The 17208-nt window shown below is 46.1% G+C and overlaps 1 protein-coding gene across 1 annotated transcript in view; it reads left to right on the top strand.

Annotated features, from left to right (window-relative positions):
• RGS14 (regulator of G protein signaling 14) overlaps positions 1-16799 on the top strand; it is a 100757-nt gene extending 83958 nt beyond the window's left edge. Inside the window, exons 13-16 of the mRNA XM_088475818.1 lie at positions 12410-12494; positions 14028-14080; positions 15648-15813; positions 16185-16799. Coding sequence (XP_088331944.1) covers positions 12410-12494; positions 14028-14080; positions 15648-15813; positions 16185-16588 — 708 coding nt within the window. The 3' untranslated portion in view covers positions 16589-16799. The remainder of the gene's footprint in view (positions 1-12409; positions 12495-14027; positions 14081-15647; positions 15814-16184) is intronic.
• Positions 16800-17208: the final 409 nt, after the last annotated feature.

Below are 17208 nucleotides of genomic sequence, written 5' to 3'. Positions count from 1 at the left end.
CAGTTCCATTGGCAGCCATACATGCCCACGCCATGACACTACCACCATCATGCTTCACTGATGAGGTGGTATGTTTTGGATCATGAGCAGTTCCTTTCCTTCTACATACTCTTCTCTTCCCATCACTCTGGTACAAGTTGATCTTTGTCTCATCTGTCCATAGGATGTTGTTCCAGAACTGTAATGGCTTTTTTAGATGTTGTTTGGCAAACTCTAATCTGGTCTTCCTGTTTTTGTGGCTCACCAATGGTTTGCATCTTGTGGTGAACCCTCTATATTAACTCTTGTGAAGTCTTCTCTTGATTGTTGACTTTGACACATATACACCTACCTCCTGGAGAGTGTTCTTGATTTGGCCAACTGTTGTGAAGGGGTTTTTCTTCACCAGGGAAATAATTCTTCTGTCATCCACCACAGTTGTTTTCTGTGGTCTTCCGGTTCTTTGGTGTTGCTGAGCTCTCCGGTGCGTTCTTTCTTTTTAAGAATGTTCCAAACAGTTGATTTGGCAACACCTAATGTTTTTGCTATCTCTCTGATGGGTTTGTTTTGATTTTTCAGCCTAATGATGGCTTGCTTCACTGATAGTGACAGCTCTTTGGATCTCAATTGAGAGTCGACAGCAACTGATTCCAAATGCAAATGTCACACCTAGAATCAACTCCAGACCTTTTACCTGCTTAATTGATAATGAAATAACGAGGGAATAGCCCACACCTGTCCATGAAATAGCTTTTGAGTTGATAGTCCCATTACTTTTGGCCCCTTAAAAAGTGGGAGGCACATATAGAAACCATTGTAATTCCTACACCGTTCACCCGATTTGGATGTAATTACCCTCAAATTAAATCTGAAAGTCTGCAGTTAAAGCACATCGTGTTTGTTTCATTTCAAAACCATTGTGGTGATGAATAGAGGCCAACATATGAAAATTCTGTCAATGTCCCAATATTTATGGACCTGACTGTATATATATATATATACACACACGTGTATATTATATAATATATATATATATATATATCAGTCCAAATTAGAACTGGCACTCAATGTAGATGGATTCTATATGCCAGGGTGCCATCTGGAAAATTCCAACAGCCAAAACAAACAGGCAGCGGCACTCCCTGACTTAGATAATTTTATATAGAATTTATTTCATGCCAAAGAGCTGACGTTTCATGGCCATGCAAGACCCTTTTCTCAAGGCTGGCAATGTAACATACGTATGTTATATTGCCAGCCTCGAGAAAAGGGTCTTGCATGGTCCTGAAACATTTGGCTATTTGGCATGAAATAAATTCTATTTAAAATTATCTAAGTCGGGGAGTGCCGCTGCCTGTTCGTTTTGGCTATATATATATATATATATATATATATATATGTATATATACACACACACACACATTTATATGCACATATACATATTATCTATGTATATTTATAGAGCAGGTGGATGGGTGGGACTCTAGGATGTCACAAAGGACTTCACAGGAGACTAACACAATGTGTCATGACAGATTATAATTAATCCAAGACACTGGAAAAGCAACACTGCATATGTTTATCTTTTATGAAGTGCTGCTGTCAGTGTTGCGGTGATGTGCTGCTGTCAGTGTGGCGGTGATGTGCTGCTGTCAGTGAGGAGGTGATGTGCTGCTGTCAGTGAGGAGGTGATGTGCTGCTGTCATGTGCTGCTGTGGCGGTGATGTGCTGCTGTCAATGAGGTGGTGATGTGCTGCTGTCAGTGAGGCGGTGACAGTGGCGGGCTGGGCCGTGGGGCAGGGTGCCATGTGCCCCCCGGGCCGCAGTGTCATGCGGGCCACGGGCAGTCTGTGTCACTGTGGCACAGACTTCACCACGTGTGTAGCGCTGACCGGACGGAGTTCGGTCAGCGCTACACAAGTGACAAACCACAGCCGCCGGCGCCGGCAGTTGTGTGTTTGTTTTGATCAGCAGCCAATGAGAGTCTGTCAGACTCTCATTAGCTGCTGCTGCGCCCACTGCAGGAGCCACTCCATCTTCCAGCTCCCACAGTGGGCAATGGGAGAGGCGTCATAACGACATATGACATCTCTCCCATAATGCAGAGCGGCTCGGCCCGGGAAGGACAGACAGAGGAGCGGATGGCGACGGCGGGAGCGGGGATTCAGGTAAGTGTTTTTTTTTTTACTACGTGTGTCTACTGGGGAGGGGGGAGGCTGGCACTACAAGGGGAGACCACTACTGGAGGCACTGCAAGGGAGGGACTACTACTAATGGGGCAATACAAGGGGGGGACTACTACTACTGGGGGCACTACAAGGGGGAGGACTACTGGGGGGCACTACAAAGGGGGAACCACTACTGGGGGCACTACAAGAGGGAGGGACTACTACTGGGGGCACTACAAAGGGGGAACCACTTTTGGGGGCACTACAAGAGGGAGGGACTACTACTGGGGGTACTACAAGGGGGAGATCACTACTGGGGGCACTACAAGGGGGGACCACTACTGGGGATTATAACTGGGGGCAGTTCAAGGGGGGGACTACTACTGGGGGCACTACAAGGGGGGGACTACTACTACAAGGGGGGACTACTACTGGTGGACTACAAGGGGGGACTACTACTACTATGGGCACTACAAGGGGAGGGGACAACTACTAGGGGCACTGCATACAGGGAGGGGACTACTACTAGGGGCACTACATAGGGGGGAGGGGACTGCATTGAGGGACCACTGCTGGGGGCTCTATAAAAAGGGCAATACTGGGGGTACTGCATAGGGGGGAGACTACAACTGGGGCCACTATTTAAGGGGCACTGCATAAGGGTTACCACTATTGGGGGCACTGCATGGGGTGTGGACTGCTACTGGGGGCACTATATAAGGAGCACTGCATAGGGGGTACCACTACTGGGGGCACTATATAAGGGGCTTACTACTGGGGGCACATGGGGCACTGCACAGGGGGGACCACTACTGGGGGCACTGTATAAGGGTCACTGCATAGGAGGGATCACTACTGGGGGCACTACTGGAGGCCTGCATAAGGGGGTCCTCTCCTAGGGCACAGGGGGGCACTGCATATGGGCACCACGACGGGGCTGTCCCTAATCTTTATTTTTACTTTACATTAATCCCATATGGACCTGCCTCCTCCCTGGAACACTTGAGGGGGGGCGCCGTAGCACGCACGTTCTTCGGGCACCCTGGCTACACGCTACTCCTCTGCCAGGTGCGCCTGCATGCATTTGTCCCCCAGGCTAAAAGTTGCCAGCCAGCCCCTGGGCGGTGATGTGCTGCTGTTAGTGAGGCGGTGATGTGCTGCTGCCAGTGAGGAGGTGATGTGCTGCTGTCAGTGAGGCGGTGATGTGCTGCTGTCAGTGTGGTGGTGATGTGCTGCTGTCAGTGAGGCGATGATGTGCTGCTGTCAGTGAGGCGGTGATGTCCTGCTGTCAGTGAGGAGGTGATGTGCTGCTGTCAGTGTGGAGGTGATGTGCTGCTGTCAGTGATGCGGTGATGTGCTGCTGTCAGAGAGGCGGTGATGTGCTGCTGTCAGTGAGGCGGTGATGTGCTGCTGTCAGTGAGGCGGTGATGTGCTGCTGTCAGTGTGGCGGTGATGTGCTGCTGTCAGTGAGGCGGTGATGTGCTGCTGTCAGTGAGGCGGTGATGTGCTGCTGTCAGTGAGGCGGTGATGTGCTGCTGTCAGTGTGGCGGTGATGTGCTGCTGTCAGTGAGGAAGTTGGCTAATCAGACACAAATGTAGCAGAGTATGGGCGTGTTATTGGGGATAACAACGTGTTGCTGAAAGTGCTTTCGTAAAGAGATGCTGAATCGCTCATACTGTGATTGGTGGGACTGATGATAGCGTCTAAAGACGCACCAAGATGTATAACAGCATCTGTAGATGCTAAAAGTAGGTATACTCAATCCTTGCACATTCACACACATGGCTGTGCACCATGCAAGGAGTTAGTATTTGCCGCAACTGCATCCAACTCAGGATCAGGCCCTATAAGGAGAGAGAATCCCATCCCCTCAACAGACCCCGCCCTCTCAACATACCCCGCCCCCAGGGCTGCTTCCAAAAATTTCCCGGGCTGGTTTTCCATCCCAATCCGCCCCTGAAGGTGGTAGTATTGTGTTAATAAATAAATATCTGTACAAAAGATATCATGGTGATAAATATCAGTACAAAAAGATGACCTTCAAGTTTCTAGCCGACAGTGACTGTTAATCTATTCTTGATAAGGATCCAACAGTGCAGTCTCAATTAGCATTAAAACCTTGACTGATACAATTATTAGTAGAAAGTGAAATCAGTTATTAATTCTGATATATTTGTGATACAGAATTTTGTGCACATTTTATATTGGATATTCATACCCTAGTGGAATAATATTATACTTGTCAACACATAATAATCTCTTGATGTAAAAGGAGACAATCAAACAGACACTCGATTGTTTAAATTTATATATTTCCTTTTCGTTTAAATCACATTTCTTATACTGTATACACAATGCTTTACTATATATTTCTTAACCATATTTCGCCTTGCTTTTGCTCCAATATGATATGTAATTTGTAAGTTAATTTACTAAAAGTTTAAATTTTAACTTCAGTGCACCCTGAAACGGACCAACTTTTTCTTTCTGCTAATTATATCCACTCTCTAAAGATCTGTGTTAGCACCCCAAGGTATACTGATAGAGACTGGTTACAAATAGGGGAATTTCTTGATAACATATAGGGTTATATATTTTTTCAAGTGCAACAGATATCCTCTCTCTTTCTATATCAAGCTGATACAATTATTACCAAATAGTAATTAGATTTTGTTGTACTGTACAAAATCCCATTATAGCGATATTTTCCTGTTTCACAAAACTCCACCAAAACAATATTTATCCTCCAGGGGGATCTATTGTGTCAGGCAGGAATTGTATACTGTTTTGACACTAGTATACTGTTTTGAGACTCTCTATTATGGTGTTATCATTGTACACAAGATACAGCATGGATATCTTCATAAGATTTGATGGAGTCATCTCTGAAAACACCCTTCTGGTCAGCCTGTGTGCTGAATCACCTTACAGCACTATTTGCCATGAATATGGAGCCCATGGGGTTCAGTTCAAAGGTGTCATTAGGGTTGGTGTTACCCGGTGCTGTAACTCATGGTGTCACACCCCCCCTCTCCACAAACACCAAAATTAAAAAAATTTAATAAAAATCATATATAGGGGAAAACTCAGGATTTTTTATGGGGGGGAAGGGGGTTTGACTCACAAACTACCACACACACACAAATATATACACAGGGCTGGCCCGAGCCCAATTTTTTTGGTATGCAAATATATATTTTGCTGCCGTCTAGCATGCTAATTAAGGGAGCGTGGTCTCATGGGAAAAGCCCAGTTGTAGAGCCACTTACACATTATGCCCACAGTAGTAATGCCGCTTATACATTGTGCCCACAGTAGTAATGCCGCTTACACATTATGGCCACAGTAGCATAGTTGCTTTTTCCCTTCTGCTCCACGGGAGGTTTCTGTCCTCCCTGAGCTCGCCTTAGTACACCTAGGTTACGGTTTGACAGGTGTACCGCCCCAGTCAAACTCCCCTCCTGCCACTGTCCCCGGAGCGTGCCGCTTACACATTATGCCCACAGTAGCAGTGCTGCTAACACATTATGCTCACATTAGTACTGTTCCTTACACATTATGCCCACAGTAGCAGTGCTGCTAACACATTATGCTCACATTAGTACTGTTCCTTACACATTATGCCCACAGCAGTACTGCATCATACACATTATGCCCACAGTAGTACTGCCCCGTACACATTATGCCTACAGTAGTAGTGCCCCTTACACGTTATGCACATAGTAGCAGTGCCGCTTACACATTATGCCCACAGTAGTAGTGTCCCGTCCACATTATGACTACAGTGTCAGGACCTGGGGGGTTTTTGGACCCGGGATGGAATCAGGAGTCAAGGCAGGAACGGTCTTGTTAAACTGAGAAGCAGCTGGTTTAATGAGAGTATTTAGATCCATGGAATAAAACAAATATATAAATACTGTAACAAAAGTCCATGGGTGAACTGAGGATAAATGTCTGGCAGAGAATAAAAGTCCAATTGCTGTGAAACTGTGAAACAAGTGTCTGATAATAAAACAAATCCAATAGTTGTGAAGCAGAGAAGCAGGTGTTGGGTAATGAACTGACAGAGAAGAAATCCCAATAGAGGTATGCTGAGGATCGGAATCGGTACGATTTACCGCCGGACCCATGCCCGGCGGTAGGATTCCCGACAGCGTCATCCCGGCAGAGGAGGAAATCCCGATCGTCAAAGGTAAGTATATACTAACCTATTTCTACCTCCTAACCCTAACCCTCCCTTAGGGGTGCCTAACCCTAACCTTTCCCCCCCGTGCCTAACCCTAATCCCCCCTCTAATTGCCTAAACCTAATCCCCCCTTCCCCTATCCTAAACATAACCTCCCAGGGGGGTGCCTAACCCTAAGTCCCTGCCTGGAACCCTAAACCTAAACCTCCACCTCCCCGTGGCTCTCCGCTCTCGGCGCCTGGCTGTCACGACCAGGGTTTCTCGGCATGCCGGCCGGCAGGTGATACCTGTGAGGATGCTATGGCGAGGAGTGTCTGGCGGTGGTGCTGGTGTCTGGCGTGGTGCATTGGCTGCGCGTAGTCCTGTGCGGGCATACTGTCACTCTGGTCTGGTTAGGCCTGGTGGTGTTTCCGTTCCGTTCTGGCATGGGTGCCGCCATCTTGCCTCCGGACATGTGACCTAGTTGCCCTATCCTGGTGTGTCACATGCTCTCTCTAGCCTGTCACAGTGTGGCACTGGGTATTTAAGGGAGTGCAGAGCTTCCTTTCATTGCCAGTGCAACGTGTTTCTCAGCGAGAGCTGAGAGAGAGTTCCTGTGCTTGTTCACCTGTCTGTTGGGATAATTACCTAGCCTGCTTCTCCCTGCCTGTTCCAGCCCACTGGATTCTCCGGCCTCCTCTATTACCTCTCCCTTAGCCTGAGTACCTGTGTCAGCTATTACCCTGCACCTTGGCTCCACTTGCATTCCTCTGGACATTATTTCTTCAGCCTGCACTTTCATTTCAGCCTCACAAAACCTGGAGTACTGGACTGCCTTCTGTTATCACTACCTGGACTTTTCCCCATTGCCTCACTACAGTTCCCAAGTGCACTTTAGTGCTATACCCGGACTTTCTGTTTTACCACATTCATGTCTGTTAAGTCACTCTTTAAAATTCCACGTTTATTTTTAAATCTGCTTCAGTGTCTGCTCCTATTATCACCCGGGCCCACAACAAAACCAGAACCTCACACTGGCGTCCCTTCGATCGGATACCGGGTGTCAGGCCCCCGGCGTATGTCTAATGACAGGCGTCGGCATATCGACGCCTGTCTTTAGACCCTTATCGGGATATGACAGTCGGGAGGTCGGCTGTCGGGTTTAGGTCCGCTGGCTTCCCGACTGCATACCTGAGGATCAGAGGTCTGTAAACTGCAGTGGGCTCTGAGTGCGTGCGGCTGGTCAGTAACAAATGAAGGGTGAGACATGGGGTATAGCTTATAGGTGCAGGATTCCTGGGAACTGCCTGGAAAGCTGACAGGAAGCAAGCGAGACACTGCTGGGACTGCAATATACCAAGGCTAGAGAGCACAGCAAGGCTGAGAACATGTTGCACTGACAACTACAGAGTGTGCTGAACACCCTTAAGTACCATGGGAAGGTGCAAGATAATCTGCTGAGAGCCACAAGCAGAGCTCCAACCTGATTGGCCCATTCAGATCAATGCCCAAAACTAAGATGGCAGCACCTAGCAGCCTGCAGCACGGAGAAGCTGCCAGTCTTAACTGTACCAGCATGGCCTGTTCCCCTGGGACCTCCTTGCGCCAATCTCCAGGAACCAGCACCCCCACTGGTAGGACCGCGCCAGAGCGCTCGCACAGGCAGAGCCCGCGAGCCAGCATGTAAAGATGCTCTGGTCGTGACACACAGTAGTACTGCCCCGTCCACATTATGCCCACAGTAGTACTGCCCCTTACATGTTATGCCCACAGTAGTAGTGCTCCTTACACATTATGCCCACAGTAGTAGAACCCCTTACACATTATGCCCTCAGTAGTAGTGCCCCTTATACACATTATGCCCACAGTAGTAGTGCTCCTTATATATTATACCTACAAACACTGTTAACTAAACTAGTGGTCTCAAATCAAATATTCATGCTGTGTAAAAAACCTTACTTATTTGAATTATTATAATGGGACAGGGAGTCTGGCCTGCTGACTCGAGGAGCACTGCTTGTTGTTGCGGCTAGCAGATGCATCCATGCAGGGAGCAGCAGAGTCCTCAGGTCTGTGACTCTTCAGTCCTCACAAACCGGCTGCCACAGCTCACTATCACGTTGCCCAGCAGCCGCTCATGCAAAGGAGCCGCAGCCCGCCCCAAACACAATGGCGTTGTGCAGGCAGCTGTGTCACAGTCTGACTGCCAACCACCAGAGTTTACTGCATGTAGCTGGCCGCGGCCAGGTCAGGGCGCCCTCCTCTATGCGGCACCCTACTCGGCCGCGTACCCAGCATGTATATAAAACCAGCCCTGTATATACATACACATGTAAATAGATATACACACACATACCTCACACACACTCACACACACGTCACATATATATTATACACAAATTTACCTTGCAGCAGATGTGATGGGGATAGGACCTGGCAGGCTGGCACCACCATCTAATTAGGCCCCTCCCCCTCATGGCAAAATGCCGTGATTAACTGGTCAATCGGGAGGAGGCGTGGCCAAATTACACGATTCTAATGGAGTCACACCATATTGGCTCCGCCTCCTCCATATTGACCAATTTGCCGTGAGGGGGGTGGGGTTTAAGAACATGGTGCTGCCCTGCACTACAGTCTGTCAGAGTGGGCTTTACAGGCATGAGTGTGTGGCTTTTGGTGTCACCCCCTTGGAGGGTAACACCTGGTGCTGGCCGCACCCACCGCATCCCACTAGTAATGCCACCGGATGCCCGGTGGTTAGCATACATCTCCTATGTTTAGGGGTCTGCGCATGTACAGGACCCGTTCTGAGCATGTGCAGAACAGATCCTGTGATCTTGCTCACAGTCCCCTCTTAGCCGCAGCATGGTTGACTTGCGGCGACATTTTGGGAGGTGTGACTGGCCACTGTTAATGGAAACGGGGACTTGTCACCCCCATTTTCTGGGAGGGATGAAGCCAGGGTCTGCGACATGTCAGTGGATGCAAATTTTCTGGACTCGCAAGTGACCAGGCACCGGCCAGGCTGAGGTAGGCTTCGGCTTGTGCCAAAGCAGCGGTCGCGATGGTTGTGATGGTGATCCGATACTGCACTCGGGTCGCAAATGCAATGCACCTCCTGCTGCATTTGTATTTATTTGGACAGTATTGCACAGCCGCTTCTGTGCAGCTGTGCAGTACTTACGGATTGCAGAGGCTCACTAGGGCACGCCCTAAACACAATCCCGACACACCTGCAATTTTCTAGTAACCCACCTTATCTCCCCCAAATGCTGACTACCTGTCACTCACTCTTCAAATAAATCCTGTGTGTGATTGTCGTTGCTAACCAATCATTGCGCGTGCGTAGTGTGACATGTGCAGTAGCAAAAATAGTTCCACTGCATACAAAACACCATGAGAGCATCTCTGAATCAGGCCCACTGTACTGTCCGATCTTATAATGTAGGTTATTCTCCAGGAGCCGAAAGTCAGGATGTGGGACAATCTGTTGTTATGTTTCTCCTGCAGGAAAGATTTACATGTCTCACTCTTTAGGAACAATGGGCCTGATTCAGACCCACTCGCGAGCGGCTGTCCGCTCGCAAGTGGGTCGATGTTATGGACTGAGCATGCGCACGACGGAGGGAGCTCCGTCGTGCGCATGCGCCAGACGCGACGAGCGAAGGAAAGTCCTTCGCTCGTTGTGTCCGATCAAAGGGGGCGTGCTGTCAATGTTGATTGACAGCACGCCCCCTTTGGTGGTGTGCCGGGGGCGTGCCTCCCTGACGGGGGCGTTCCCATGGGAACGCCTCCCATCAGAAGCCGGCCCACTGACATCACTAGTGATGTCAGTGGGAGTGATTTTGGCTCTGATAGAGCCAAAATCACTCCGGAGCTTGCGGTTGAAAACCTCAACCGCAGGCTCCGGCTCGCAAATTCGATGGTTGCGATGGTCTCGACCATCGCGACCATCACAATGCACGCTCGTATAGCCTGTGGGTGGTGACCCACAGCTATACGAGCGTCCAGGAGGACGCTCCATGAAAATGGAGCCCGGCCCTCATTCAGAGCGTGCGCTCTGCTCAGAGCGTACGGCTCTGAATGAGGGCCAATAATCAGAAAACATAAGTTACTGTTTGTGTGTCTGGCTACATACTTTGCTTGGTCTGTGCTGTCTTTCATTTTCTGATTTCTCCAATAGTCTCCTCATATTTTTTAAGATGTCTTTTTTTAAACAGGTCCTTATAAAACATCTATGAAATTTGGAATGTCATGTACAGTAGAATAGATACCAGCTGTAGATAAAAGACTCAATCACATCCTATGAATATCAAGCACCTTGTATAAAACAGATGTACTGCATATACAGTAACATGTAGTTTAAGGGGTCTATTTACTAAGCAGTGTTAGGAGACAGAGTGAAAAGTGATAATAAAGTGATAAGGTGCCAGCCAATCAGTTCCCAACGGTCATTTTTCAAACACAGCCTGTGCGATGGCAGTTGGGAGCTGATTGGCTGGCACCATATCACTTTCTTATCACTTTTCACTCTGTCTCCTAACACTGCTTAGTAAATAGACCCCTAAATCTTTTAATGTAAACCTTATGAAGAAATCACTGAGAAGTTTGCTTGAGTAACATTTCCATATTTAACTGTTAAGACATCAAGGATGAGATATTCCATTAAGAGGGCTTGATTGTGTCTGAAAATAAATTGGCATTAAGGTTTTGTCTATTATTGGCTTCAGTAAAAAATAACATCCTCCTCAAACATGAGATCCAGCAATATGTCAATATATCCATATGGCCTTAATTTGTGGCAAGTTTCCACAACCATGCACAAGACTTTACCATTATAAAACCTGCTAATACTGGCATGATGTCTCCGTCAGTCCTAATAGGACATGCGTCACTGGCTAGCAGCGGTCATGACTTATATATTGTGCACTTCATTTAATGTAGGGTGAGGAAAAAAAAGCAAACAACAAACACGGCAAAGGTGAATAATTATGTAAAGGATAAGTAAATGGACCTGTCACAGTAGGAGGCAGTAGGGTTATGTGTTTATTTTATTTGTTTTTCCTTATCTTCTAAAATTTAAGAGCAGCATTACTGTCCTACTAGGGATTCTAATACCGGACCTAGGGCGGTATTTACACCAAATCTGACTAGCCGCAGAAACTGCGTGTCTCCTCGCACGCACTGGGCTCTCAAGCTGCGTATGCAATCGCTGTGGCTAATTTATGTATGCCCAAGCAATGGCATTCAAACGGACAGGCACACCTGCGTTTTTCCGACCACTCCCCTGTCACCGTCCCCAAATGCTCACAACCTGTCACTCACTCTGCGATGGTTTCCTCTGTACGTACGTAATAGCAGTGCGATTGCAGTGTACATAGTTGCATTAGTGATCGCTACTGAATCAGGATCCCAGTTTGAAATCCCAGAAAATCTACTGGGACCCATTCTCGGGATCATGGGACTGTGTACGAACCAGTCCATGCAATCGTGAAGTGATCGCCCCTTCTACACAGATGCCTCACTAAACTGAGTGACAGGACAACAGGCGTGCATAATTAAGACGGAGCGTCATAGTACACGTCACATGGCTGAATTACACACTGAAGCACTCGCAGTGCTTGCGGTAGGGTAAGGTCAGCCACAAGTGCTGCGTACGGGTCCGATGGTACTCAATGTTACCAATGGTTGCATACACTTCCAGGAGAAGACATGTATTATTAAGAGAAAGTGAGCATCTTAAGACAGGCTGGTGGGCATCTAAATACACACCAAGATCGCACGGCAACGAATAGTGGAAGTGTTAATGCCTTGCAGTGCGATTATGAAATTTGCATACTTTGGCAGCTGATGGCTGCGTGCGAATGCATCTAGCGATCGGGTCTGAATCGGGCCCATAGCTCGATAAAATTTTTTTTTAAATCAGCATTGTGCAGTCTACTCCAAATAAACACAATTAGAGCAAAATGTAAAAAGCACAGCTAACAAATTGTATTGTTTACATCTCCACCTTATTTGTTTGCTAATTTAATCAGAAATGATAATTGAATCTAAAGGTGCATCTAAGTTTTTGCAACTTATTTTCTTTTTAAACAGATGGGGGAGTCACATGCTTTAGACCAAAGCAACTCTGTGAATCAGGTGGCAGGACAGACGCTGGTGTTGCAGCAAACCCTTACTGGTAAGACCATTCACCTCCTTAATTGGTGCTAGGATAGTTCATATTTGCCTTATAGGGTTTACTTCTTAATAATGCCCTCTGGGAGTTCACAAAGGGCAGGAGCAGGCACAGTGATATGCGGGGGCATGGAGCAGTCAGTCATATCAACGCAGCCCTTCCCCCTGCTCAATGCTTACATTTGAACTTCTGAAATTGCACAATTAGACTTAGTAAATGGAGTCATCTGCTTTTTTTCATACAACCAATAGTTTTCGTAATTCTTATCAGCTGACACTCAAGGATGGATTATGAAAGTATTTGAGTCCACAGACTGGTGCCTTCTGCATCTGGTGAGGCGATGATTCTCCCAGATCACTTTACTCCTCATAATTTCAGGTTTCACTTCCCCCATCTCCTCCAGGATCTCCAGTTGTGACTTTTATCCTGACCATGAAGAGTGTGTTTCCTTTGCCCCCTGCCCTTCTTCACCCCTTTCTTCTATTTTCTTTACTCTATTCCTTTCATCTCAGTATAATTACTGCATTGTCTGTGTCACTCTATTTTCCTGTTTGCCACCATATGTCCGATAGGTTAGACCAGTGGTTCCCAAACTGTGCACCGTGGCACCCTGGGGTGACTCGGGACACTTGCAGGGGTGCCTCAGGTTAGTGGTCCAGCACCAAATAAAATTATTTATAGTCAATGTAATATAAATATGTTGACAAACAAAGGCACAAACCTGTCCACCACCACATAACTGAGCCTAAAGCTGCGTACACACTGGGCGATAAAGTGGACGAATGAACGATAACGATATCGTTCAGTCATTCACTATATTGTCCATTTTTTACACCAAAACGATGAACGATAACGGCGATGCGCATTCCCGTGGGTCGTTCATCGGGTAAACATGCAGGCCAACCTGACGATATCGTCAGGTTGCTGCATGTTGAGAGAGCCGGGCGCTGAACGATATAGTTAATTATATCGTTCAGCGGGTGTGCTCAATGTCATGAACGACATTGAGCACACCCTGCTAGGGACACACTAGACGATATCGCTCAGGGAGCATATCGTCTAGTGTGTACGCTCCTTAAGTCTGACAGGTCAGCACAATTTACTTCACTTTACTGCTTACTACATTCATTTCTGAATTTTTTAATAAGAAACTTTTGGCCTAGGGGCACCGTGAAAACAATGCTGATTCTCTAGGGTGCCATGATTCAAAAAAGTTTGGGAACCACTGGGTTAGACTATTAAATTATTCAGTCCTTAATCTTGATCTTAGGCATCCATAATAATATTTTCTTGATTCAACTCTAAAAGCTCTATACATTTTACCTGCCTGTAATTTCTTTACTATTAGTACTGTTTGATTATATTATATACAATAAAAAAATTGTTTTGGGGGAAAAAAAAGATTGCGATATTTTTTAGCCAAGTGTTACAACCAGCAAGCTCATAGCAATTGGTTAAGAATCGCTACACATACATAATTTAGGAAATCACTGCTGTTGATAAAGGCAGGTAATCTTCTTTTCCTTTAACATGCAGAGATGAAAGATATTACAAGCACTGAAGGAAATACAGCTGAACCGCAAACTAAGGTAAAGTACAGTGAGCCTCATAAATGCAGTATGACTCATAACAGAAATGCCTTATTGTTCTGGAAATGGGGATTTTAAAATAATGGCCTTTATTGTTTTAAAACATGCACTTAAGACTGTATATGCTAGTCACTGGACAAGCCTATAATTGATTAGGAAATCAGGCTTATGCTAGTAAACCGGTTATGACATCATATGGTGTCTGTCACTCAATGTTTCTTTTATATTCCTCAAAAAATATGTTATTTTAATAATGAAGCCTTATTTGCTGCTCTCCCCCCTCCCCAAACAAATGCGTTATGAAGGTAAAAAGGATAAATCGCTGCCTATTGCCCAACACACTCTCACATTAAATCTAATGTTTGTTATTTTCTTCCATGGTATGTACATCTCATTTACATATTACCAGGCTAAGGAAGTAAGGTTTCTTTGGGGCTGCTATATGTATTACTTTAGTAATTTTAAATACAGTGGTCTACAGTCATAGACTGTGCACATAGTACCTTTCGTCCCCCATCATCCACAGCAGGAATTTGCCACTTTGCAAACGATTCAGTTTTTGTGTAAATGTTATTATAATTGTGCAGTGTTATGTAACCGTTTATATCAGACTTTTAATTTGCCATGGTTTTTTGCAAACATAACTATTTTTCAACAGTAACATTAGATTTGTGACTTGTACAATTTGTTTTTACTTTAGAATTTGATATTCAGAAGCAGTCCCTTTCAAAAATAATTTAACACCACTTCCAGCCAGCTACACATTTAAAGTCCTTGCAGATTGATCCACTTTCAAAATAACCTAAAAACATTTTTATTCACACTATTATCTATTTTGTGTTTCCACAATGGAGGGGTTGGGTATGGGATGCCGGTACTCGGGATCCCAGCGGTCAGAATCCTGATGCCGGCATCCCAACCAGGAGAGGTGAGTATGCTAACCTAACCCCTATCCCTGCCTCTAACCTTTCCTCCCTGGTGCCTAACCCTAACATCCCCCCCTAGTGCCTAACCCTAACCTCCCCCTCACCGGTGCCTAAACCTAACCCTCTGCCCTTAGTGCCTAATCCTAACCCTCCCCCTAGTGCCTAACCCCTATCCCTGCCTCTAACGTTCCCTCCCCGGTGCCTAACCCTAACCCCCCCTAGTGCCTCACCCTAACCTCCCTCTCCCTGGTGCCTAAACCTAACCCTCTGCCCTTAGTGCCCTTAGTGCCCCTAGTGCCTAACCCCTAACCCTGCTGCTTACCTTCAGGATCCCGGCGGTCAGGATCTCGGGATGCCGGCGCCAGTATTCCGATTAAGTGTCGGGATTCTGGAGTCAGCATTGTGAATATCGTATTCCCAGCTGTTGGGATCCTGAACGTTTCCCAGGAGGGGTGGGTAAATGGGAAAAGTATGGTTGGAGCACATACCCGTCCATAACAACAAAAATTCATAGCTACTTTGCACATATATTGCTAACAAAATCAGGAAACCTGGTTATTAATAACAGCGGAGATCCATTAGATATTGATCTTCAATAGTTTATTCCAAACTAAAGTCAACTACTGATTACATTTATACAGAAAGAACCTGTGAATGAAAAACCTGGAGAACATATGCCAAGTTTAGACTTTCAGCATCAGACACAAACGAAGTCTATTAGTGCTATTGACGGCTCACTGGCGAACAGGCCTAATAGACATCCACAAGGCAAACACAAAGTTTATCCGCACAACTATGACATTGAAGGTATGTTTAAAATGATTACTTTATGGATTAAAATATTATAAGGTGATTAAAGAATAATTTAGGACAACATTTTTGGATCTGATGCACTGTAGGATTGAAATGCTGTTACTAGTTCTCAGGACATCTGGGGATATAATACTACTCAGTGGTGGCCCCAGAGGTGGGGCTGTCTCAATTCAAATAGGGGAGCCACACCAACTGTCACCCCAAATGCTGCCAAACATCGCTGGCCGCAACTCACTGCCAGTCGGTGTGGCTCCCATATTTCAATTTTGGACTGCGCTGCAGCACTACCTCTGGAGCTCCTACTGATACTACTACACCTTAGCCAACCAAAACTGAACTTGTTACTGGTATTTCATTTCCCATAGGATTGGTAGAGATGCTAAATAGAGTCCAGTGCAGCCGGGCAGATGACCAGCGTGGGCTTCTGTGTAAGCAGCACCTTGTTCTACCTGACTTCTTGAAACTCCAGACAGATGACAAATGTGATCATTGCCACATGGCCTGCCAGGACAATGAGCTTCTGAAGACTGACTCGTCTTCTCCAGATGTTTCTGATGAAAACCACCTCAAGCAAATTCAAGAAATCAGCTTGCCATGTCTGGACACAGCATGTTCCCCATGTTTTCACACAGATGATACAAATAACTCCACACCTGAGTCCACTGCTAACAATGCCCCAGTTCCTACAGTGACAATTTCCAATATGAGCTCTGAGCCAACAGTCAGCAATGACCAAATTTGTACAGAGGATGAAAATTGTGTGTTGTAATTATTGACAGTGCTTTGTATTTATTATGTCATTTCACTCCCAGAAGAAGGGTGCTGGAAACAAACCAATCACATAGGCAAACGCAGGGGGGGTTTCCGTCTGCCTGGAAACCCCCCTCCCCAGCACACACCATGACCACAATAGAAATAGTAATATAATAGAATGTTACTAGTGCTGCATGTTCTTCTCAGTATCACAAATGAAATGATTAGCACCAACTTTCAAACTTTTAAAATGTGTCAGCCAGTAATAAATAAACCTGTGCACCAACTAGGAGATGTGGAAAACATGCACTGTTAGGGGTGCAATGCTATAGACCATCAACAGGGTTAATAATTAATACTGTATAATAATACACTATCCAGTACATAAGGAGACCAATATGTACATATATGTCCAGGGCAGTGCTAGGTTCTTCTGCCGCCCAGACTCCCGGACTTGCTCCAATGCTCTGGAATGATGCCCACATCTGAAAAAAACATTCTGCTCAGACAGGATGGACCTACTGCCGCATCTAATGGCTCACTGTGATCGCTAGTCCTGTATATGCTGGAATTATGCAACACAATATACTTTGTATGTAACATATTAAAGCTGGATAAGTGCTAATTATGCCCTCT

Source organism: Taudactylus pleione, unplaced genomic scaffold, assembly GCF_031769625.1.
Source record: "Taudactylus pleione unplaced genomic scaffold, aTauple2 ptg000178l, whole genome shotgun sequence".
Classification (NCBI taxonomy): Eukaryota; Metazoa; Chordata; class Amphibia; order Anura; family Myobatrachidae; genus Taudactylus; species Taudactylus pleione.
Note: the sequence above shows the minus strand (reverse complement) of the source record. Positions and strands in the feature narration are given on the sequence as shown.